The sequence below is a fragment of the Electrona antarctica genome, assembly GCF_951216825.1.
Source record: "Electrona antarctica genome assembly, chromosome: 15".
Classification (NCBI taxonomy): Eukaryota; Metazoa; Chordata; class Actinopteri; order Myctophiformes; family Myctophidae; genus Electrona; species Electrona antarctica.
This window is the reverse complement of record NC_136796.1, coordinates 45,781,139-45,806,348: the sequence shown is the minus strand read 5'-3', so window position 1 is coordinate 45,806,348 and position 25,210 is coordinate 45,781,139. Positions and strand designations below refer to the sequence as shown.

At 48.8% G+C, this 25,210-nt stretch overlaps 1 protein-coding gene across 1 annotated transcript in view; it reads left to right on the top strand.

The window, feature by feature from the left end:
• Positions 1–662: 662 nt before the first annotated feature.
• Positions 663–25,210, top strand: part of ash1l (ash1 (absent, small, or homeotic)-like) — a gene marked incomplete at its 5' end in the record, with an annotated part of 70,226 nt that continues 45,678 nt past the window's right edge. Inside the window, 5 exons of the mRNA XM_079522127.1 lie at positions 663–1,370; positions 8,027–12,926; positions 20,602–21,445; positions 23,000–23,188; positions 23,763–23,861. Of these exons, the coding sequence (XP_079378253.1) occupies positions 663–1,370; positions 8,027–12,926; positions 20,602–21,445; positions 23,000–23,188; positions 23,763–23,861 (6,740 nt within the window). The remainder of the gene's footprint in view (positions 1,371–8,026; positions 12,927–20,601; positions 21,446–22,999; positions 23,189–23,762; positions 23,862–25,210) is intronic.

The following is a 25,210-nucleotide window of genomic DNA, read 5'->3' as shown; positions in this document are numbered from 1 at the left end:
AAAACAGGTGGTACGCAGGGCCGTCGAGTGATATCTAACGAGCACTTCCAAACTGCAAACTGGACAGAAAGTAACTCATAATAACATGTCTACAGTGGATTTTTATGAAACAAACACTTTGAGGATAGAAAGAGAATAATTCAAGCTCTTCGTACAGCTGCAATGTTGGTGCGTTTGACGTTGTTTAATACAATCAGATAGGTCTGTTCTGTTTGGATGAATGGGCTGCCAATGGAAGTTGCACCTAGGTAGCACCATGACATGAACTTATATGGTAAGATGGCCGCGGTCTGCATATGGTCCATTGTGTGACGTTCCCTGATCAGGTGACTAATTTGGAATTCCTTCTATCTACCTTTCCCCCCCCCCCCCCCCCTCAACAGCTGAAGGGCGGAGAAAGAGATCCGGACAGCCAGAGAAGGGAGGACAGACAACGCCAGTCGAAGATTGCTTTTCACTTCCCCCACTTACCCCCCTCCCTTTCCCCCCCTTCTCCCCCCCTTCCCCTTATCACCCCCGTCCCATCTCCGTCAGGACCACCGGCCTTTCCCCTTAGCAACAGACAACAACCCACTCTTACCTGCAATCGCACCCCAATCGTCCCCCCCCCCTCCCTCCCTCCCTCCCTCCCCTAGTCGCCCCGGACTCCCCCTAGATCTCTGATGGATCAGAAGGTTCAGGGGGGAACCGCCACGCCACCCCCTCCTCTCCCCGCGTCCACTCCCCCGGGGGAGCGAGACAAGGAGGGAGGGGGCGGGAAGAAGGAGGACGACGAGGAGAAGAAGAAGAGAGAGAAGGAGAGAGAGGGCGGAGGCGCGCCCGCCGCCGCCGACTCCTCCGTACCCGGAGGAGGAGGAGGCGCAAACGGAGGAGAGGGTGGTGGCGGCGGGGGACCGGGAGGCGACCAGTCCCACTTCTCCATCAAGGAGAGCAGCCTGTCGGAGGGCAATGTGAAGCTGAAGATCGGCCTGCAGGCCAAGCGCATGAAGAAACCCCCCAAGATCCTGGAGAACTACGTGTGTCGGCCGGCGTTCCGCGCCACCGTGAGGCACACGTCTCGTGGGGGAGGAGGAGGTGGCGGCGCCGCCAGTCGAGGGAACCGGGGAGGTGTGGCGGCGGCGGACAGGCCCACCCCGAGCCCCTCCGTGCAGGGCAGGGAGAGGGAGCAGCAGAGCCCCTCCTGTGTCAACAACAGCAACAGCAGCGGCAGACCGACCCCACCCTCCTCTACCTCCTCCTCCTCCTCCACGCCGACACCACCAGCCACCGCTGCACCTTCTTCTTCTTCTTCGGCTGCCGTCACCTCCTCCTCCTCCACCTCTACGACCGCCTCACCATCCCCGGTGAACGGGAGTGCTACGTCTAAAAGGGTAAGGACTCGGAGGAGTGAACGAAGTGTTATTCCTGTCCTAAAATGTATTTTGGCGGGCCTTGATTCCGTCGTAATGATTGATTTTACACTTGCTGAAAATAGCCGATCTACAAGCTCACAACGCGTCGCGCTGCGACGCGTTGTGAGCTTGTAGATCGGCTATTTTCAGCATGCAACCAAGTGTAAAATGACTAATGGAGATACTGGATCTCTGGTCCCCTTCCTAACATTTTAGTCTAGTTTTTATTATTTTTTATATGGAGGAGGAGGGAACAAAGTGTTATTCCTATAGTCTAGCACGCTACAAGCTGCGCTGAGGAGATTGCTATCCAAGACGTTGCGATTGCACAAGATGCTGTCTGGCTACATGCCCTGCTTTTAAAACTAAAAAAAAAGAAAGATAGAAAGAAAGAAAGAAAGCAGACTGCTCGTTACTAACAGGCATGCTGCTCACAAAATATTATTTTATTTCCTATTCTGTTTTGATCCACTGCCACAAACGTGTGTCTTGACTCTTCCATTATTACCGTACTTTAACTTGTTTCATTTGTTATGTGTACTGACTGTACTCAATAACATATAATCTTGCATTTAATAAGGGACATTTTAATAGTACATGCACCAATATGGAAATTCTTGGCCAATACCGATGTTTAACCCATTTAGGCCTGACCTTTCTGAAATAAATATTTTCACGATTTTTCAAAAATAGCAGACCTACAAGCTCGTAGCGCGCCACTCGGTGGCGCGCTATGAGCTTGTAGATCTGCTATTTTTCAATAGCTAAAGCATAACATAATGCTAACACCAAAAGGGGTTCCCGCCCAAAATGGGTTAAAAGAACAATTTAGCCAACAGCCGATACTGATGCCGATATTTGTTTATTTAATTTCTTGGTGTTATTATTTCCCCATTTTGTGCCATGGAAACAACTAAATCTTCATTATAAGAAATAAATGCTCACAATCTACAGCTTGGTAGACTGCAGATAACCAACACACCAACATAGAATCTACAGCTTGGTAGACTACAGATAACCAACACACCAACATAAAATCTACAGCTTGGTAGACTGCAGATAACCAACACACCAACATAGAATCTACAGCTTGGTAGGCTGCAGATAACCAACACACCAACATAGAATCTACAGCTTGGTAGACTACAGATAACCAACACACCAACATAGAATCTACAGCTTGGTAGACTGCAGATAACCAACACACCAACATAGAATCTACAGCTTGGTAGACTACAGATAACCAACACACCAACATAGAATCTACAGCTTGGTATAGACTACAGATAACCAACACACCGACATAGAATCTACAGCTTGGTAGACTGCAGATAACCAACACACCAACATAGAATCTACAGCTTGGTAGACTACAGATAACCAACACACCAACATAGAATCTACAGCTTGGTAGACTGCAGATAACCAACACACCAACATAGAATCTACAGCTTGGTATAGACTACAGATAACCAACACTCCAACATAGAATTTACAGCTTGGTAGGCTACAGATAACCAACACACCAACATATAATCTACAGCTTGGTAGACTACAGATAACCAACACACCAACATAGAATCTACAGCTTGGTAGACTGCAGATAACCAACACACCAACATAGAATCTACAGCTTGGTAGACTACAGATAACCAACACACCAACATAGAATCTACAGCTTGGTAGGCTGCAGATAACCAACACACCGACATAGAATCTACAGCTTGGTAGACTACAGATAACCAACACACCAACATAGAATCTACAGCTTGGTAGACTGCAGATAACCAACACACCAGCATAGAATCTACAGCTTGGTAGGCTGCAGATAACCAACACACCAACATAGAATCTACAGCTTGGTAGACTGCAGATAACCAACACACCAACATAGAATCTACAGCTTGGTAGACTACAGATAACCAACACACCAACATAGAATCTACAGCTTGGTAGACTACAGATAACCAACACACCAACATAGAATCTACAGCTTGGTAGACTACAGATAACCAACACTCCAACATAGAATCTACAGCTTGGTAGACTACAGATAACCAACACACCAACATAGAATCTACAGCTAGGTAGACTGCAGATAACCAACACACCAACACAGAATCTACAGCTTGGTATAGACTACAGATAACCAACACACCAACATAGAATCTACAGCTTGGTAGACTGCAGATAACCAACACACCAACATAGAATCTACAGCTTGGTAGACTACAGATAACCAACACACCAACATAGAATCTACAGCTAGGTAGACTGCAGATAACCAACACACCAACATAGAATCTACAGCTTGGTATAGACTACAGATAACCAACACTCCAACATAGAATCTACAGCTTGGTAGACTGCAGATAACCAACACTCCAACATATAATCTACAGCTTGGTAGACTACAGATAACCAACACACCAACATAGAATCTACAGCTTGGTAGACTGCAGATAACCAACACTCCAACATATAATCTACAGTTTGGTAGACTGCAGATAACCAACACACCAACATATAATCTACAGTTTGGTAGACTACAGATAACCAACACACCAACACAGAATCTACAGCTTGGTAGACTGCAGATAACCAACACACCAGCATAGAATCTACAGCTTGGTAGACTGCAGATAACCAACACACCAACATAGAATCTACAGCTTGGTAGACTGCAGATAAGCAACACTCCAACATAGAATCTACAGCTTGGTAGACTACAGATAACCAACACACCAACATAGAATCTACAGCTTGGTAGACTACAGATAACCACTCCAACATAGAATCTACAGCTAGGTAGACTGCAGATAACCAACACACCAACATATAATCTACAGCTTGGTATAGACTTCAGATAACCAACATAGAATCTACAGCTTGGTAGACTACAGATAACCAACACACCAACATAGAATCTACAGCTTGGTATAGACTACAGATAACCAACACTCCAACATAGAATCTACAGCTTGGTAGACTGCAGATAACCAACACTCCAACATATAATCTACAGCTTGGTAGACTACAGATAACCAACACACCAACATAGAATCTACAGCTTGGTAGACTGCAGATAACCAACACTCCAACATATAATCTACAGCTTGGTAGACTGCAGATAACCAACACACCAACATATAATCTACAGTTTGGTAGACTACAGATAACCAACACACCAACACAGAATCTACAGCTTGGTAGACTGCAGATAACCAACACACCAGCATAGAATCTACAGCTTGGTAGGGTGCAGATAACCAACACACCAACATAGAATCTACAGCTTGGTAGACTGCAGATAAGCAACACTCCAACATAGAATCTACAGCTTGGTAGACTACAGATAACCAACACACCAACATAGAATCTACAGCTTGGTAGGCTGCAGATAACCAACACTCCAACATAGAATCTACAGCTTGGTAGACTACAGATAACCAACACACCAACATAGAATCTACAGCTTGGTAGACTACAGATATGTGGCCCGATGTATCAGAGCATCCCTAATGTTTAATATACTGTATAATACTGTATATATACTGTACATTAGCAGCCATGACACTGAGCGGGTTTCTGTCTCTGAAACACAGCCAAAGCTGACTCAAAGGTTAACCTCAGTGATGTCACGCACTCACGCTGGAGTAAAATCTGCAAATGTGATAATAACTACAACCCTTAACTTCTGGCGTTTAGCTGCTACCCACTAGGATGATATTAGTCATCAACATTTAACTGAAATGCACAGTAAAAGTGTGATGGAATCCATGGTGGTTGCCATCAGCATCCCTTTCTTATATCTGACAATAGCTGAGATGCCAAATGCGTGTGGGGGCGTGCACTGCACACACGCACACACACGCACACACACACACACACAATGTAGTTCTCGTACGGCGAATAGCCCCCCCAAAGAATATCAGACCTACAAACTCACATTGCAACGCAATATATTCACTTTATTATATGAACATTTTTGAATTTATTTCTTTGACAATATTCCAGGTGGAAAGTCAAAGAAAGCAAGTTATGATTTTGTGAAACAAGTTTTTTCCACAACATTTTGGACTACCAGTGTTGTTTTTGGCTGCAAATTTAGATTTTAGTTTCAGTCGTAGTCTCTTGAATAGTTGTCATTTAGTTTTAGTCACCTGGAATGTTTTAGTGTTAGTCTAGTTTTAGTCGACTAAATCTACAGTTGATTTAGTCGACTGAAATGTATTTTGTCGGCGTCGTAATGATTGATTTCACACTTCCGATCTACAAGCTCACAACGCGCTTGTAGATCGGATATATTCAGCATTGCAACCAAGTGTAAAATGACTAATGAGATATCGGATCTCTTGTCCACTAGTCCCTTCCTAAACATTTTAGTCTAGTTTTTATTTGTTGACGGAATTGTCAGTATATTTAGTCATAGTTTTAGTCGTCGTAGCTTAGTTTTCATTTGGTTTCCCATTTAGTTTCGTCAGTGAAAAGAGGATATGTCGACGAACATTTCTCGTCATGGTATTAGTCGACGAAATCCACGAAACCCGGATTGGGAATTAAACACCTTTTATAAAACCCTCACAAACAGTCAAGTCTGTCATAATGGGTCAACACTGCTTAGTTAAAACCCATTCTGTACGGGAACCTTAGTGCTTAGTGTTTTAACTAAGCATTATGTTATACTGTAGCTATAAAAAAATAGCAGACCTACAAGCTCGTAGCGCGCCACTTGGTGGCGCGCTACGAGCTTGTAGGTCTGCTATTTTTTTTTAAATCGTGAAAATGCGGCACAAATCTTTCAATATATATTCTTTCAGAATACTTTTTTTTTATTTCGACGTCAGGGCCTAAATGGGTTAATAACCACGTTATTGCAATGGATAACGCATTTAATTGCATGAATCGTTCCTTTGATTGTCTTTGTGCTCGCCACTTATACTTGGGCTTCTCCCCATCCATCAGTCACCACCACCACCACCACCCCCCCCCCCCTTCCTCACTTCTCCCTGTCTCATTTCATCTCTCCGCTGTCTCTGCATGATGGTACCAACACCCCCCCCCCCCCTCCCACCACCCCCCACACCCCCCCTGTGTGACCTCTCTCTCTCTCCCCCTAGCGCTCTCTCTCTCCCAGTCCCTTGTCCCCAGTCTGACCCTGATAAGTGTTATTGAGTTGAGAGGAGCTGAACCCGCCCTCGGGCACCACCACGGTTAGACTAGACCAGACCGATAGATATAGAGCCTGACCCATACGTTGGTTTGGCCGTTGTGTTGTGGGCCCATATTTCGGCATTTAAATAAAAAAAAATATATATATATTTGTTAGAATTGGGTGGTTAAATAATATAAACGTCAGTTTATGCGTATATATATATACTAAGAAGGATCATTTTTAACCCATTCAGACCTGACGTCGAAATGAAAGAAAAGGTCTTCTGAAAGAATATATATTCAAAGATTTGTGCCGCATTTTCACGGGGGGGGGGGGGGGGGTTTCACAGCTAAAGTATAACATGATGCTTAGTTAAAACACCAAAAAGGGGTTCCCGCCCAGAATGGGTTAAGTTTTGAAATTATATATACTGGATATATTTATTTATTTATTTTTTATTTTCTTTCTATTTTTTCCCCCCCAAGAATTATATTTGCTAAGTGGCTAGTTCTAGGACAGGGTTTCTTCAGGGGTGTCTACGCGAATACTTTGATAATATTTGGAATTAATCAAAATGTCACTTCAGTTTAGAGACGGTTTTTTTAGACCCTCTCTCTATACTTCTAGGACTTCCAAAAGCGGTTTCCCGCATCAGACTCATAAAAGTCTGGCATCGGTTCGGGCTCAACTTTGTCTAAAATGTACTTGCTGATTGATAGAATATGTACTTTTAAACCCATTCTGTGCGGGAACCCCTTTTGGTGTTTCAAGCATTATGTTATACTTTAGCTATTGAAAAATAACAGACCTACAAGCTCGTAGTGCGGCACCGAGTGCCGCACTACGAGCTTGTAGGTCTGCTATTTTACTGTTAAGATGTCAACATATAATGACTCTACTACAGAGCACACGTCCTCTTTAACCCGTTTAGACCTGAGGACGATTCTACAAATGTCTTCTAAATGTTTTCATAAACTGTTTGAGCACCACTGTCTGTGTCAGTGGTGCTCAAACATTTTCATGTCAAGGACCCCCCAGAAATATATCAAATTGGCCGCCGACCCCCCCATCTGAAAATATGTTGTTCCAGGGACCTCGCCGGAAGCAAAGATTCGAGTTAAAAAAGAACATATACCGGTATTCAAAAATCTCCGACACATTTTCACGATTTTTCAAAAAATAGCAGACCTACAAGCTCGTAGCGCGGCACTCGGTGCCGCGCTACGAGCTTGTAGATCTGCTATTTTTCAACAGCTAAAGCATAACATAATGCTTAAAACACCAGGGGGTTCCCGTCCAGAACGGGTTAAACTTGTGAGAAATTAATCTTATAAACATGATGATCTCTGGACAGAGATCACGGCCTGTGCGATCATTTCTTTAATTAACAGTTTAGTCAGTAATTATGATGTGTTGGACTTTAATGGAGATTAATGGTTTTAATTGTTCTCTCTCTTTCTTTCTTTCATTTTTTTTACAGGGTCCACCAAAGATAGCTTGCAAGCCAGATATGAAGTCCGACACGAAAGCGGCCTCCGCGACATCCGAGAGACCCCTCAATCTCCACCGGCCTTCGTCGGACGGCAAACAAACGCACACCTCCGGGAAGAAGACGCCCACTCCCACTCCGCAAAGCCACCCGCCGACGCCCTCGCCGTCCGCCACGACCTCCTCCGCGTCGAAAGAGCCCTGCACCTCGGAAGGAGCGGTCGTCGTCAAGCCTCCTCATCACACCTACAACGCCGAGGGTCAGCGCGTCGAGAAGGACCGGACGACGACGACGACGACGGGGGCGGCTCCTCCTCCCAGCTGGGGAGGAGCGCCCACTGTCACGGAGAAACTGGCTCAGCTCATAGCCACCTGCCCGCCCTCCAAGACGCCCAAGGCGGGCAAGCTGCCCAAGAACGTGGCCCACTCCCCTACGCTCCCCAGCTCGGGCTTCATGGCGCCCACGGCCAAGCAGCGGGACAGGGCCATGGCCAACAGGAACACGTACTCCAGGGTGGTGCACCTGGCCCCGCCGCCTCCCGTGTCGCGGCCCCCCGGCCGGCCCTATGGCTCGCGCAGCAACAAAGACAGTGTTATGATGGACAAGTCGTCGTCCCTCACCCCGCCGAGGAAAGAGGACGCGGACGGCGGGGGGAAGTCCGGCAACGCCGGTAGCAACAGCAGCAGTCGCAGCAACAGTCCCGCCCTCGCGTACGGCAACAACAACCGACTGACGAACATTTCAAAGGACAACAACGGCAACAGCGACGGCGGCAGCGGCGCCAGGTCACAGTCGCGTCTCGCTCACTGCTCGCCCCACGCCACGTCTTCGCCCTCTCGCCTCTCTTCGTCGTCTTCCTCCTCCTCCTCCTCGTCCTCCTCGGCGGCAGCCGAGCAGAGGGCGGGGAGCGTCGCACTGAGTCGCCAGGCCTCCCCCGTCACTTTGCAAGGACACCACCACGTACGAGAGAGTCCCGGCCTGGCAGGGGAGGAGAGCGGGGAGAGGATGGAACGAGAGCAGGAGAGAGACGGCCCCAGAGACTTAATAACCAAATGCCCTCTTCCGTCGGGAGCCATGAAGCCAGAGGGGAAGGACAAGGGGCTCGGTAATCAGTCACTCCGAGGGGCGGAGAGGGGGAAAAGTTCCAGCCCCGGTAAACGTAGTCCAAACCGGGACGGCCGACCCGGTCGGACCATCAGTCCCCACCACGAGCCTACCATTCAAAGAGCAGCTTCTTCTTCGCCGCTGGACCCCGCCGACCGAGAGAGCTCCCCGGCGCCGCTCAGAGGCGACGAGTCCCCCGACTCGTCGCCGGACTCCCCCGCGGAGCAGGACAGCAAGCCCCTGAAGAAACGCCGAGGCAGGAAGCCCCGTTGGACGCGCGTGGTGAACCGGGGCCAGACGCAGAGGGCGGCGGTGCAGGGCGGTCCCGTCGTCGTCGACCACCACCAGTGCAGCAAAACCGCCATGCCTTTATCGTCATCGTTGTCGAGCATGCAGGAAACGTCCCCGCCTGTAAAAAGACCCGTGGGCCGGCCCCCGAACCCAAACAAGATCAGACCGAATCCCGCGGCGCAGCAGATGCCCATGTCGCATCAGATCTTCACGCAGCAGCAGCAGCAGCAGCCGCCGAGGAAAAGGGGACGGCCCAAGTCGAAAATGCCCAGGCTGGACGCGCCGACACGCCGGCGCCTTCCCAACAAGCTCGCCCCGTCCTCCTCCTCCAAGGTCTTCTCGTCGCTCATGAAGTCCAAAGAGGAGCAGGACCCTCCCGTCCTTCACCCGGAGGTGGACTTCAACCCGCCTAAACCCATGCCCCGGAAACGAGGGCGCCCCAAGCGCCTTCCCCCCACCCTGCCGCAAGAGGGCCAACCCAACCCGCCCACCCTGGCGCCGGCGGAGGCCGGGGACGAGAAGCGGTACCGCGCCAAGGGCAACGGGCAGCTCATCATGAGGACGATCATAGGCAAGATAAACAAGATGAAGAGCGTGAAGCGGAAACGGATCCTCTGCCAGATCCTGTCGAGTCCCGGTCCGGAGAACAACAACGCGCCCAGGGTTCCCAGCAGCGCCGCCGCGGTGGCGGCGACCACCGTGGCGGCCACCACGCAGTCCCTGTCGAACCTCGCCGCCTCTTTCGGCGGCAAGCTGGGCCCGCAGATCAACGTCAGCAAAAAGGGGACCATATACATGGGGAAGAGGAGGGGCCGCAAGCCCAAGTCGGCGAGCGGCATGGCGCTGTCGGCGGCTCAGACGCCGCCCTCGGAGCCCTTCCTGTCCCCCAACAACACCACGTCGCCTCTCCACCACCACCACCACCTGTCCCAGCAGCACCATCACCACCAGGAAGTCTTCCCTTCGCCCTCCCTCTCCCAGTCCAGCGGCGGCCACAGCCCCATCAGCGACGCCAGCTTCGTGGAGCCCGGCTCGGTGCACTTTCCGGGCCACCACTCCCATTACCACCACCCTCACTCCCACCACCACGGCGGCCACCACTCTTTCCCCTTCCCTCCGCCCACCTTCTCCGCCCCCAACCCTCGCACGTTGGCCCCGCTCGGCTCAACGGCGTCCTCGCTGGCCTCGGCCGCCTCCTCCCAGAAGAAGTCCTGCCGCGGCTACCACCACCACCACCATTACCGACAGCACTACCACCAGCACTACCGTAAGCTCTCCCCTCCCCGGCCGCTGCACCCCACCTCCCCCGCCCCGCTCAGCGAGCTGAAGGAGGCCACGCCGTCGCCGGTGAGCGAGTCGCACAGCGAGGAGACGGTGCCCAGCGACAGCGGCATCGGCACGGACAACAACAGCACCTCGGACCGAGGAGAGAAGGCCGGGGGCGCTGGGGGCGGCCTGGGCGGAGTGGGCATGCCGCCGGGAATAGGCGGCGGGTTACTCATGCCCGGGGTCATGGGGTCGACCATGGGACCCGGAGGAGGAGTGGGGCTCAACTCCAGAGGCAGGCGACGCCACTCGTCCTCGGCGCTGCTGCTGGAGCACCCCTCCCCGTCGCCGTCGCCCCTCGGAGCCAGGTCGTCGCCGGACCCCCGGGGCGGCGGCGGGCGGCCTCACCCGGCGGCCCCCGCGTCCTCCCTGGGGATGGGAGGCGGACACAAGGAGAAGCACAAGCACAAGTGCAAGCGGCGCAGCAGCCACGGCTGCCCCGGCTACGACAAGCTGAAGAGGCAGAAGCGGAAGCGCAAGAAGAAGTACCTCCAGCTGCGCTCGCGGCGACAGGACCCCGACTTCCTCGCCGAGCTGGACGAGATCGTGGCGAGGCTGGGCGAGGTGCGGATAGCGCACCGCGGCGCCGCGGGCGGGCACCGCCTCGGCGGCATGGGGATGGCGGCCGGAGCGGGCCCCGGCCGGGTGCCGGGAGTGGGCGGCAGGGCGGGCGTTGGAGGCATCGGAGGCCCGGGAGGCCCCCCGCCGCATCACTACCTGCACAGAGACCTGCTGCCCACCATCTTCCGGATCAACTTCAGCGGCTACTACTCGCCCCACCCGGCCTACCCGTGCGACTCCCTGCACTACGTCCGCAAGCCGGACATGAAGAAGAAGCGCGGGCGGCCTCCCAAGCTGCGCGAGTCCATGTCCGAGGTGCCCTTCGTGCCCGGCCTGGGCTTCCCACTGTCCAGCGGCGGCTTCTACCACCCGTCGTACGGCGTCCCGTACTCGTCGGGCCCGCTGGGGCTGAGCTACTACCGGGGCTACCCTCCGCCCGGCGCCCTGTACCCGCACCACCCGGCGCACCACCAGTCGCCCCACGCCGTCGCCCCGTCCCACCACTCCCACCACTCCACGCCGACGTTCCCCCCGCCGCCTCCGCCCTCCTACATGCACCACCACCACCCCTCCACCACGCACCTCCTGCTCAACCCCTCCAAGTTCCACAAGAAGAAACACAAGCTGCTCCGTCAGGAGTACCTAGGGGGAGGAGGAGGAGGAGGAGGAGGAGGAGGAGCGGGCCGGTCGGCGCCTGGCGGCGTCCTCTACCCTCCCATGTCCTCGGAGCTGTCCTTCGGCTGGCACCACAAACACAAACACAGGCACAAACACCGGGAGCAGCGCTGCGCCGAGGAGGACGGGGTGGACCCGGGACGAGGAGGAGGAGGAGGAGGAGGAGGGACGGGAGCGGCAGGGAGTCGGAATACTGGAGCAGGGATACCCGACGGTGGTGGAGTGCCAGGGAGGGCAGAGAGGGCCGGCGCCGTGGGCATGGCGGAGTCCTTACAGCGCTGCCGCTTCGGTCGAGACCCCGCCGGCAGTACCGGGGTGGTCTCCTCAACGAAGCAGCCGGGAGGAGGAGGAGGAGGAGGAGGAGGAGGAGCCGCCGGCGGCTCGGCCAACTCCCCGTCGTCGTCGTCGTCGTCGTCCGCCGAGAGGTACAAGCAGCGCAAGGAGAGCTCCATGTCGTCGTCGTGTCTGGGGCCCTCTCGCCTGGCCATGGGCACGACGAGGGGACACCACCACCACCCGCTGGAGTCCTGGTTCAGGATGGGCTCCTCCTCGGAGGCGGACTACACCACCAAGCTCTCCTCCAGGCACCAAGCCGCCGCGGCGGCGGCGTCCGGACCCTTCTCGGACGGGCAGGCGGAGGATGAGGACGCGGCGGGCTGCTCGGACAGCGAGGACGAGGAGCCCCTCCTCCTCACGTCGCCCAACGCGGAGGACGTCATGGAACAACATGGCGGCGCCCAGGACCCCACTCCTAACCACACGAACCTGTTCGCCTCGGCCCTCACCTCCCGCACCTCCCTGAGGGGGAGCAAGGGCAGGAAGCCGGCCGGAGGAGGAGGAGGAGCGGCCGAGAGCGCTTCTTCCGGTTTCTCCCGTGGCATGGACCGGACGCTGAGGAAGGACCGCTCCACGTCAGCGGAGAGGAGAGAGACGGGTGAGTCAGCCGTTCTGTTGTTGGGGGGGGGGGGGGGGGGGGCTTGAATTACAAAGAGAGCCTGCGTGAATAGACCAGCTACACCAAGAGAGCATCCATTGATAACTTATAGGCCCACAGCTGTGCAGGTTCGCATTGTTCAGGGAAGGAAAAATAGGCTAGGAGGGCCTCTGTCTTATCTGTAGTAACAAGTAACAAGCATTGTTGGCAGTCAAGATAGGACCCCGCTTGTATTAATTTGTTCTTGAGAAAAATTCCTTTCAAAGAATGAAATCCCCCCGTGATTCACGTTATAGCCCTGTGGCTTTGGAATTTGATAGGCCCACTACTCTGCAAACGGAGAAAAAACAATCTTTCGACCTAAATTAAATGTGACATTGTGTTGAAGGTTACCGAATTCAATTGTGCACCAAATTCATTTTTCCTAAAAATAGTTACCCCGTTTTTTTTTATTGCCTGAAGAACTCTTGGTGGTTGTGGATTTGATTGGATGATGTTCCGATGTAGCTTTTACGGCCCTGGCACAGCCACGGTTGGAACTGGCGCAGTGTGTGTGTGTGTGTGTGTGTGTGTGTGTGTGCGTGTGCGTGTGCGTGTGCGTGTGTGTGTGTGGCGCCATTAGTGGCTGCAGTGATTCAAGGACTTAAACCCATTTAGGCCCTGACGCCAAAAAAAAAAAAAAAAACGTTCGCTCTGAAAGAATATACATTCAAAAGATTTGTGCCGCATTTTTACGATTTCTTTCAAATAATAGCAGACCTACAAGCTCGTAGCGCGGCACTCGGTGGCGCGCTACGAGCTTGTAGATCTGCTATTTTTCAATAGCTAAAAGTATAACACAATGCTTAGTTAAAACACCAAAAGGGGTTCCCGTCCGAAATGGGATATATTTGGGCAATGACCCTTGCAGAAACCCACCATATGGCCCGGGCCGAGTTGAGCCATCTATCCTTATGCTTGATCTCTGCTGTTTTATGCCATTTATCCATTGAAAACCACTTCAGACCTCCCAGAGAAGAGATGGTGAAGTACTTCTGACTCTTGACTCTGGATGGAACCGCGTCTATCCTAATGGATACTTTTTCTCCTGTGTATCTCCTTCTTATTCCCTCCACTGTTCTTTTTTTGTCTATTTTAATAACCCATTTAGACCTGAGGACGATTCTAACAAAATGTCTTCTAAATCCTGACAGTTTTCTGAAAATCCTATGTTTCTATGTCAGGTCGTCCTCAAACATTTTCACGTCAAGGACCCCCGAAAATATATGTATTTGGCCGCCGACCCCCATCTGAAAATATGTTGTTCCAGGGACTGACCCCCCCAGAAGCAAGGATTTGAGTTAAAAACGTTCGCATTCAAAGATTTGCGCCACATTTTCACGATTTTTCAAAAATAGCGGATCTACAAGCTCGTAGCGCGGCACTCGGTGACGCGCTACGAGCTTGTAGGTCTGCTATTTTTCAATAGCTACAAGTATAACACAAATTCTTAAAACACCAAAAGGTGTTCCCGTCCAGAATGGGTTAAGAATAAAGTAAAATTGGGAATGGACTACATGGCCACTTTACATGATAAAACCCAAAATCCGCCAGAAAGACACAGCGGCCGTTGCATGTACGTCACGTGCGTGCCCTGTGCTGAGATATTCAATAGCTCCTCACCAGCGATCCAAGGCCTTTGGCAGGAAAAGCCCACATAATGACTTTAACTGTCTGCTCTGCCAGTGTAGTTGTCACAGCGTTGTGCTGAAGCAGCCACATTATAATAGATGCTACATCTTGTGTTCTCGTGTTGCCGCGATGCGATGCTTGGCACGGGGCGTATTTTTGTTATATCAGGGCTATATTTGGCAGACGGTGTCATCGTTAAGACTCTCGCAGTGAAGAAAATCTTCGTCTGATCCTGTGTTCCACCCTCCCTCCCCCCCATGTTTTGCAGCTGTATTCGGGGCTAATATCACCCAAATACATAAGATGGAGCGTATGGGGTAATGCTAAGTACTTCCTGATTCCTGACAGTTTTCTGAAAAACCCATGTTTCTGTATCAGTGGTTCTTAATATTGCATGTCAAGGACGCAATTATATGTATTTGGCCGCCGACCCCCCCATCTGAAATATGTTGTTCCAGGGGACCCCCCCCCCCCCAGAAGCAAAGATTTGAGTTTAAAAACGTTCGCTCTGAAAGAATATAATCTCTTAACTCCAAAATCTTCATTTTTCAGGAAATGGAAAAACACACACACACACACACACACACACACACACACACACACACACACACACACACACACTCTTTTAGTATCTGTCTGTCTCTCTACCGAGTGCCGCGCTACGAGCTTGTAGATCTGCTATTTTCCAATAACTAAAGTATAACATTAATGCTTAAAAAACACCAAAAGGGGTTCCCGTCCTGAATGGCAGTAGCGTGTCATTAGCTAGTGTTTGTGGGTGTGTGTGTGTGATGACGATGAGGCGGAGAAGGATGAGGAAGGCTCTCATAAAGGCCATATAAATAGCGTGTACCCATGTCTGCTTAATCCTGGATTAGAGGCTGTGGACATGGTGTCACCCAACGGTCAGGCTGGACTGTTAACCCATTCTGGGTGGGAGCCCCTTTTGGTGTTAGCATTATGTTGTGCTTTGGCTATTGAAAAATAGCAGATCTACAAGCTCATAGCGCGCCACCGAGTGGCGCGCTACGAGCTTGTAGGTCTGCTCGTAAATCGAAGAACGACTGACATGGAAACATAGCTTTTTCAGAAAACTGTCAGGATGTAGAAGACATTTTTAGAATCTGATCTCAGGTCAAAATGGGTTAAGGTAGTGTAGGGGGGACTGACTGACTGAGAATGAATATGGTAGTATATGGGGGACTGAATGACTGAGAATGAATAAGGTAGTATATGGGGGACTGACTGACTGAGAATGAATATGGTAGTATATGGGGGACTGAATGACTGAGAATGAATAAGGTAGTGTAGGGGGGACTGACTGACTGAGAATGAATAAGGTAGTGTAGGGGGACTGACTGACTGAGAATGAATAAGGTAGTGTAGGGGGACTGACTGACTGAGAATGAATAAGGTAGTGTAGGGGGACTGACTGACTGAGAATGAATAAGGTAGTGTAGGGGGGACTGACTGACTGAGAATGAATAAGGTAGTGTAGGGGGGACTGACTGACTGAGAATGAATAAGGTAGTGTAGGGGGACTGACTGAGAATGAATAAGGTAGTGTAGGGGGACTGACTGACTGAGAATGAATAAGGTAGTGTAGGGGGGACTGACTGACTGAGAATGAATAAGGTAGTGTAGGGGGGACTGACTGACTGAGAATGAATAAGGTAGTGTAGGGGGACTGACTGAGAATGAATAAGGTAGTGTAGGGGGACTGACTGAGAATGAATAAGGTAGTGTAGGGGGACTGACTGACTGAGAATGAATAAGGTAGTGTAGGGGGACTGACTGAGAATGAATAAGGTAGTGTAGGGGGACTGACTGACTGAGAATGAATAAGGTAGTGTAGGGGGACTGACTGACTGAGAATGAATAAGGTAGTGTAGGGGGGACTGACTGACTGAGAATTAATAAGGTAGTGTAGGGGGGACTGACTGACTGAGAATTAATAAGGTAGTGTAGGGGGACTGACTGAGAATGAATAAGGTAGTGTAGGGGGGACTGACTGACTGAGAATGAATAAGGTAGTGTAGGGGGGACTGACTGACTGAGAATGAATAAGGTAGTGTAGGGGGACTGACTGACAGAATGAATAAGGTAGTGTAGGGGGGACTGACTGAGAATGAATAAGGTAGTGTAGGGGGACTGACTGACTGAGAATGAATAAGGTAGTATATGGGGGACTGACTGACTGAGAATGAATAAGGAAATAAGAAAGAAAGAAGTCCTTTATAGTGTAATTAAGGCAGTGGTTCTCTCTGCATTTTCATTTGAAATGAACATTTTGTGCCAGAGTCAGTGACCCCCCATAAGAACAGGATTGTACAACTGTCTATACTACTAGTCAGGGCATATTAATACCATCTGGGAATACATTTCTTACCAAGAATTTTCTTCACCAATGTGTTTGTAAAGGTGTCTACTAACATTATCCCACATTGGTTTCTATTCAACCACCCTAGTGGAATTTTTGACAGCTGCTGAAAGTTGGGGTACCATGATAACCAATATATGGCAAAATGTTATACATTTCATTCAAACGTGCTGACCTCATCACATCTGTGATGACGGCTATGGCCGTTTTTAGCCCAATGAGTGTTTTTCGTGCAAAACTAATGCTTGGAATGGATTCAGAATCATGAGAACCCCCTAGTTTGACATGTCACATGCTACTTAAAGCATAAGGAAATTTAGAACATTGTGCCTTATATTGGTTGTTGCTGGTACCCCAACTTTCAGCAGCTGTCAACAAAACAGTGTTGTTTTCGTCGACTAAAACTAAGACGAAAAATGTTCGTCAACTACCTTTTTTCACTGACGAAAACTACATGGAAACTAACTTATGATGCATGCTGAAAATAGCCGATCTACAAGTTCACAATGCGTCGCAGCGTGACACATTGTGAACTTGTAGATCGGCTATTTTCAGCAAGTGTAAAATCAGTCATTCCGACGGCATCAAGGCCCGCCAAAATACATTTTAGTCGACTAAATCAACTGTAGATTTAGTCGACTAAAATCCCATGACATTTAGTCGACAAAATAAATAGACTAACACTAAGGCAAATGTGACTAAAACTATATGAAAACCATTCAAAAGACTATACGACTAAAACTAAAATCAAATTTTGCTGCCAAAAACGACTCTGTCGAGAACCACTGATGTAAGGTTAAAGGAGAATAGGAGAGACGGAAACAGGCATTCTGCAGAAGTACAGGAAAGATGAGGAGGGGCAAAGACAACACATTAATATTTAATAGGAGCAAGGAAGGAAAGAGGAGAGAATGGAAGTAAGTAGTTTAGAGAATGGAGAGCAGAGTCTGTCTGTGTTTTTTTTTGCGAACAGCTGCACTGCACTGTTGTGCGACAAGGTATAATATATAATATATTGAAAAATAGCAGATCTACAAGCTCATAGCGCGCCACCGAGTGGCGCGCTACGAGCTTGTAGGTCTGCTATTTTTGAAAAATCGAAGAACCACTGACATAGCCTTTTCAGAAAACTGTCAGGATGTAGAAGACATTTTTATAATCTGATCTCAGGTCAGAATGGGTTAAGAGGAAGGAATGGATTAGAAAAATCCGAATAAAAACAGTAGGATGTTATGAACACTGAAACAGAATTGAGAGGTCATTAAATGGTAGGCATTTGTTTTAATAGTGCGCGCATGTATTTTATTCACCGACAGTCATTCACACACCGAGTTAAGGGTGATGGAGAATGTGTGAAAACAGTGAGTGAGAGAGGTGTAGAAATAGAGTAAAAGAGGGAATGAACCTGAAATCTCCAACAAAGTGACACCCACCACCACAGACTTAAATTAACATAATGATCATACATGATGCATTGTTGTTATGCAAGTTAGAGTTCAATCATTCTATTTCTATACAACAGAAAATGTGTTTTTCCTGTTGGTGTTAGTTTTTGTTTTTTCAGTTTGTCTCGTTTAAAAAAAAAGTGATTCTGAAATTCTGTGATCTGATGATAATGTCTGCATTGTCAATAAACAAATCTTTTTAAAAAAGCGGGGGGGGGGAAGTGACAGTTGCTCCCCAGACAGTTTAATCTCTGCCATTTCCTATAATACTCTACCTCCACATTTTGATGTCATTCTCACGGCTGTAAATTCGTACTCAAATCCTCAGTGGTGCAATATTTTTTTGTAGCACATAATATTGGATAGGATAGTAAAATACATAGAAGCAACCAGGGACGTGCACACTATAGACATCAAAGGGGGCTTCAGCCCCTGCCCTTTTACCAGTCTGTAAAACAACTGCCCTCTCCAGACCACGAATGCAGCATTTACTACACGGTGAAAGAAATGCAAAAATGCCACTCTTTTCCATGGCAGAACGGCAGCGTTCAGGAGAATTGCCTTTTTTCCTTAGTCTCCTGAACTTGAACGTAAGCACATCTCCACTAGCTAAAGAGTGCTGGGTTGCGCCCCGAAAATAGCTGATCTACAAGCTCTCAACGCGTCGCAACCGCGACGTGTTGTGGTCTTGTAGATATGCTATTTTCTCTATTTTTTCCCCCCAAAAGTGCCCTATTAACACTTTAATTGCCCGGAACTATTTAATCCATTACATTCATGCGCCCAGTCGATTTATAAACACGGACGCCTTTTCCGGACGGACCGGCCGGAAGTTCATGATGTTGTGTAGCAGCTAACAATAGCCACAGCACTCTAGAGTCGATCGACAACAACGGGAGACAAGAATAAATCTATCGAGACTAGCGACTGGACCGCGGAGCGCCGTCTAACACAGGATCTTTTTTCAGAAAAAGACGGGATGATTTAGATGGCGATTTATGAACGTTTTAAGATTTTCGTTTTCATCAGCTAAACAGAGGAGGGAGTTTTTCGATGACGTCTCACTCTTGCGCGTCACCGAGGAGAGCCCAGGAGGCGCGCCTGGGCTATACAGCCATGCGATCTGTTCTCGTATCAATAAACTTCGTCTTTTGGACAATACTTTGTCCCGGGCGACGGGCGTTACTAATAGAAAGGACAAAGAACTTCGTCCTGGGCGTTCGGAGTGTTAACGGGATTTCAGCCCATTTCTCTCTAACACTCTCTGCACGTCCCTGCAAACCTACACTTTGCTGGACCTGGTGGGTCAAACAGTATTTGCTGGACCTGGTTGGTCAAACAGTATTTGCTGGACCTGGTGGACCTGGTGGGTCAAACAGTATTTGCTGGACCTGGTGGACCTGGTGGGTCAAACAGTATTTGCTGGACCTGGTGGACCTGGTGGGTCAAACAGTATTTGCTGGACCTGGTGGACCTGGTGGGTCAAACAGTATTTGCTGGACCTGGTGGACCTGGTGGGTCAAACAGTATTTGCTGGACCTGGTGGACCTGGTGGGTCAAACAGTATTGGCCAACTTACAGACCCGGTGGTGACAGTTGTTTGTGACAACAGACAAACAGCTGTCAACAAGCGTGAGCTACTGTAGTAGCATTTGAAAATCACGTCGCTCCACTAATCGATTCATCTAATTGACGTCGTCTAGCCAGACGATGGTCTTGAGAGTGATCCTGATCTAATAAATCCCTCTTTATCTGATGTAAATCCCTCCTTATCTTATCTCACTCCGAGCAGGTTGAAACAGATCACTCGAGGAATGATTTACTCCTCTTGGCGGTTTATAAAACGTACTTCTTTTTGGTCTTTAAATTGTTGAAATCTTTGCTCATTTCTTTTTCTTTTCAGGCCTATGGGTTGGGAGGGATTTTTTTTTTTATTATTTACAAAATTGAGTGGTTGGTGCTGGGGTTTGGGGGTAGGATTTTAAAAAATGAGGCAAGGGGCAAGCCACTGATTGTAGTTGGCAATTTGTGTATGTGCATTTTTTTGTATGCCTGTACCTGTGCCTTTCATCTAAAAATGTAAAATTTTGTAAAATGTATTTAAAAAAAAACGTACTGATATTATGTCAACCGCTGTTCTCTCTCCGTCCGTCTATCATCTCTCTCTCGTACAACACAGTGACCCCGGCGGGCGTTCAGACGCGAGGCATCACCCTCTCCACTCCCGAGGGCCCAGAGGGCACCCTGCACCACCACCGACACCATCACCACCACCTCCACCAGGCCCCATCGGCACTGTTCCACCCCCACCACGTCTCCACCTCCTCCTCCTCCGCCTGCCTCACCCCCGGCGGCGACCAGAACAACTGCTGCCTGGAGGCCTCCTCTCCGCTCCACCAACACTCCCACCGTGGTGGCACGCAGCAGCAGCAGCCCCCTAAACACAGCCTGCACCACGTCAACAAGATCCTCCGCGCCAAGAAGCTGCAGAGGCAGGCGCGGACGGGGAACAACGTGGTGAAGAAGCGGGGGCCGGGGCGCCCCAGGAAGCATCCCTTGCCCTCGCCGCCTCCCTCGCCGCCACCTCCTCCACTCCCCGCTGCCGCCGTCGCTGCTGCCGAAGTGGCCCTGCAGGCCAGGCACCGGGACCGAGGAGGTGGTGGTGGAGGAGCTGGTGGTGGAGGTTTGGGCGGAGGCCGAGGGTGGGAGGGGGGGGACACGGTGACGGACGCCATCGAGTCCGTGGTGCAGGGCCAGCGCACAAACGTGCAGAAGAGGAAGCACTGGGAGGGAGAGGAGGAGGAGGACGAGGAGGAGGAGGAGGACGATGACGGGGAGGCCGAGGAGACGGAGGAGCAGCTGCTGGACAGAGAGGAGACCCCCCTGGGCGGTCTGCAGGCGGCGGTGAGGTCCAGGGAGGAGACCCCCCTGGGCGGTCTGGCCGCGGCGGTGAGGTCCAGGGCATCGTCTGGGGGGGCAGGGAGAGTTTGGATCACGCCGGACGAGCTGCAACAGTTCAGAGGGTGAGTCTTAAAAACCCATTTAGGCCTGAAATATCTTCTAAATCCTGACGGTTTTCTGAAATACCTCATGTTTCTGTCAGTGGTGCTCATATATTTCATGTCAAGGACCCCCAAAAATGATATGTAATAGGCAAATCTGAAAATATTATTGTTCCAGGGACCCCCCCAGAAGCAAAGATTTGAGTTAAAAATCTTCGCTCTGAAATAATATATATTCAAAGATTTGTGCCGCATTTTCACGATTTTTCAAAAATAGCAGATCCACAACGGGCACGTCTCAGACACTTGTCTGAGACGCTTGTAAACTCAGACACTTGTTGCTCAATTATGCTCAAAGCACAAACTCTCGCTGGTTTTAAAGCCCTCCTCCAGGTGTTTTTCCAGCCGTACGTTTTACATAGACCATTTTGGAATAATACGTGTAAAAAGTGTCAATTAGCACGCCCACTTTGAATTGACCTATAGCTAACTTAGCCCCTCCCCAAATTGCTATGGTCCAATCACAGCTAAGCATAACATGGGTTAGACAAACCTCTCCCACCAATAGTTTTCCTATATGATAAAACACTGTTTAAAAAAAAGAAATGTCACGCACATATTTTTCCAGTGTATATGGCAGGCAGATTTGGAAGAGATTTTGAAGGTCGGTTCCAAAAAAATGAACCAGTATTTAATGTGTAAAAATCCATTATATTTTACATTGGAATGAATGAGCCCGGCTGGAAAGTGTCCAAGTGGGAGTGTCTAAGTGGTAGAGGGCGGGGCTTTGCTAAAGGTGAATTGACTGTGAGTCTCCCGACCTGCCAGTCTGCCTTGTCGCCATAGCGTTGCTAAGGCGATTTCACACATCCAACCACAACAACCCCACACACCACAAACGTGTGCGTGGGGTTTGCTGATAGAATTAGGGGGGAAGAACAGAGCGTAAAAATGCAGTGGTGGAAAGTAACTAAGTACTTTTACTTAAGTACTGTACTTAAGTACAATTTTGAGGTATTTGTACTTTACTTGAGTATTTCCAATTTCCAGTACTTTTACTTCTACTCCACTACATCTCAGAGCCAAAATGTTTACTTTTACTCCACTACAATTATTTGAAAACTGTAGTTACTAGTTAGTTTGGAGATTTTAATTTTGATTAGAAAACATACATTAACCATAACCACTTCAACCCTAATTACCCTATACATTTTGGCCATTTGAAAATAGCCGATCTACAAGCTCACAATGAGCTTGTAGATCTGCTGTTTTCAATAGATTTTGTACACATTTTGAACTTGTGAAAGTACTTGTAGTACTTTAAGTACATCTTGATGCCGATACTTTTGTACTTTTACTCAAGTACATTTTCAATTTCGTACTATTATACTTTTACTAGGGTTTTTTTCAGTGTGACAGGTATAGTGACAGTGGGGACTCTGTTTGAGCAAAAGCCCGTCCGTCACAAGCGAAGCGCTAATCTTAGAACTCAGTGTGATTTTGTATAAATAGGTTCATTTATCAAAAGCTGCAGTCAACACCGGCAGAAACCCTAGTCAACGGTTCTAATTATAGCTCGCTGGAAGGGAAGCCAGACGGCCACTCCTCCTCCTCTCCGGAACGCCCCCCAGGCGCCGCCTCCACCAGGGAACAAGCTCCGCCCCCCACCTCCATAACCGGCCAACGGGAGAAGAGACCGGCCAGACCTCCAAAGAAGAAGTTCCAGAAGGCGGGGCTTTACTCCGACGTGTACAAGACTGAAGAGTGAGTTTTTTAAAAAAAAATCGTCGTCTTTACAAAAACAATTGGTACTATTTAATTACTCTTCGACTTTCGAGTCTTTATCCCTCATTGGATACAATTATTGCATGATAGTATGTAATACTAGGTTACATATTGATAGTATGTAATACTATCAATATATTGATTTTTCGTCAACAAATAAAAACTCGACCAAATTGTTAGGCAGGGACTAGTGGACAAGAGATCCAGTATAAGTCATTTTACACTTGGTTGCATGCTGAAAATAGCCGATCTACAAGCTCACAACGCGTCGCAGCGCGACGCGTTGTGAGCTTGTAGATCTTCTATTTTCAGCAAGGCCCGCCGAAACACATTTTAGTCGACTAAATCAACTGTAGATTTAGTCGACTAAAACTAGACTAACACTAAAAAAACATTCCAGGTGACTAAAATAGGACTAAAAACTAAATTAAGTTTCATTCCAAAGACTACGGTATGTATATATATATATATAGGACTAAACTAAAATAGAAACGCGCTGCCAAAAACAACACCTCATGCTCTGTTTGTTCCCCGTCCCACATGGCCGCCACAGTCCCCGCAGTCAGCTGCTGCAGCTAAAGAAAGAGAAGCTGGAGTACATACCTGGAGAACACGATTACGGCCTCTTCCCCGCTCCCATCCATGTCGGTGAGTCTCCGTTCATTCATTCATTCATTCACTCATGCATTCATTCATTCATTCATTCATTCATTCATTCACTCACTCATTCATTCATTCATTCATTCATTCATTTATTTATTGTAGGTTTATATATACCTGTAGCTGCAAACCCATTTTGGGCGGGAACCCCTTTTGGTGTCGGCATTATGTTATGCTTTAGCTATTGAAAAATAGCAGATCTACAAGCTCATAGCGCGCCACCGAGTGGCGCGCTACGAGCTTGTAGGTCTGCTATTTTTGAAAAATCGAAGAACGACTGACATAGAAACATAGCTTTTTCAGAAAACTGTCAGGATAGGATGTAGAAGACATTTTTAGAATCTGATCTCAGGTCAAAATGGGTTAACCCAGGGATGTCAAACTCAAATACACAGTGGGCCAAAATAAAGAAATCGGTCGAGGTCGAGGGCCGGACTGTGTTTCAACACACGGGCACCGCGGTCATGAGGACGTCCCAGGCAAACAGCAAAAAAGCAAATGCATTTAAAACTGAAAATGCATTATTATTAAGCTCAGTTTCCTGTTCTATGATCCTCACCAAGCACTGCTTTCATACTATGTGATATGTGCCAATGCACTCGCAGTGCATTGTGGGACTTGTAGTATTATGGTGGTCCGTGCAATATACCAGAGGGCCAGTTCTAATACTAATTAAATATCATCCCGCGGGCCAAAGATAATTCACTCACGGGCCTGATTTGGCCCCCGGGCCTTGAGTTTGACAACACAATGACCATAATCTGCAGGGATGTGTGTTGATCAGATCAGGAACATTGGACTTTAGTTTTTAACCCATTTAGACCTGAGAACTGATCCTACAAATGTTTTCTAAATCATAACCCTCTGTTTCTATGTCAGTGGTTCTCAAAACATTTTCATGTCAAAGGACCCCCAGAAATTATATGTAATTGGCCGCCGACCCCCATCTGAAAATATGTTGTTTCAGGGACCCACCCCCCCAGAAGCAAAGATTTGAGTTAAAAACGTTCGCTCTGAAAGAAAATGCATTCAAGATTTGTGCCACATTTTCGCGATTTTTCTAAAATAGCAGATCTACAAGGCACCGAGTGCCGCGCTACGAGCTCTGCTATTTTTCAATAGCTAAAGTTTTAAATAATACTTAAGACACCAAAAGGGGTTCCCGGCGCCCAGAATGGGTTTTAAACAGCAAGTGATCGGCCAACAATCGTAATCCATGAAGTAAAAATGTTAACAAAAAAAAAAAAAAAAAACTTCTCCAAAGCCAATGTAATGCTAAATCGTAAATTATACCTCATAGATGGAGAGTTTGTCTTGGCGATGGAGGAGGAGGAAGAAAGC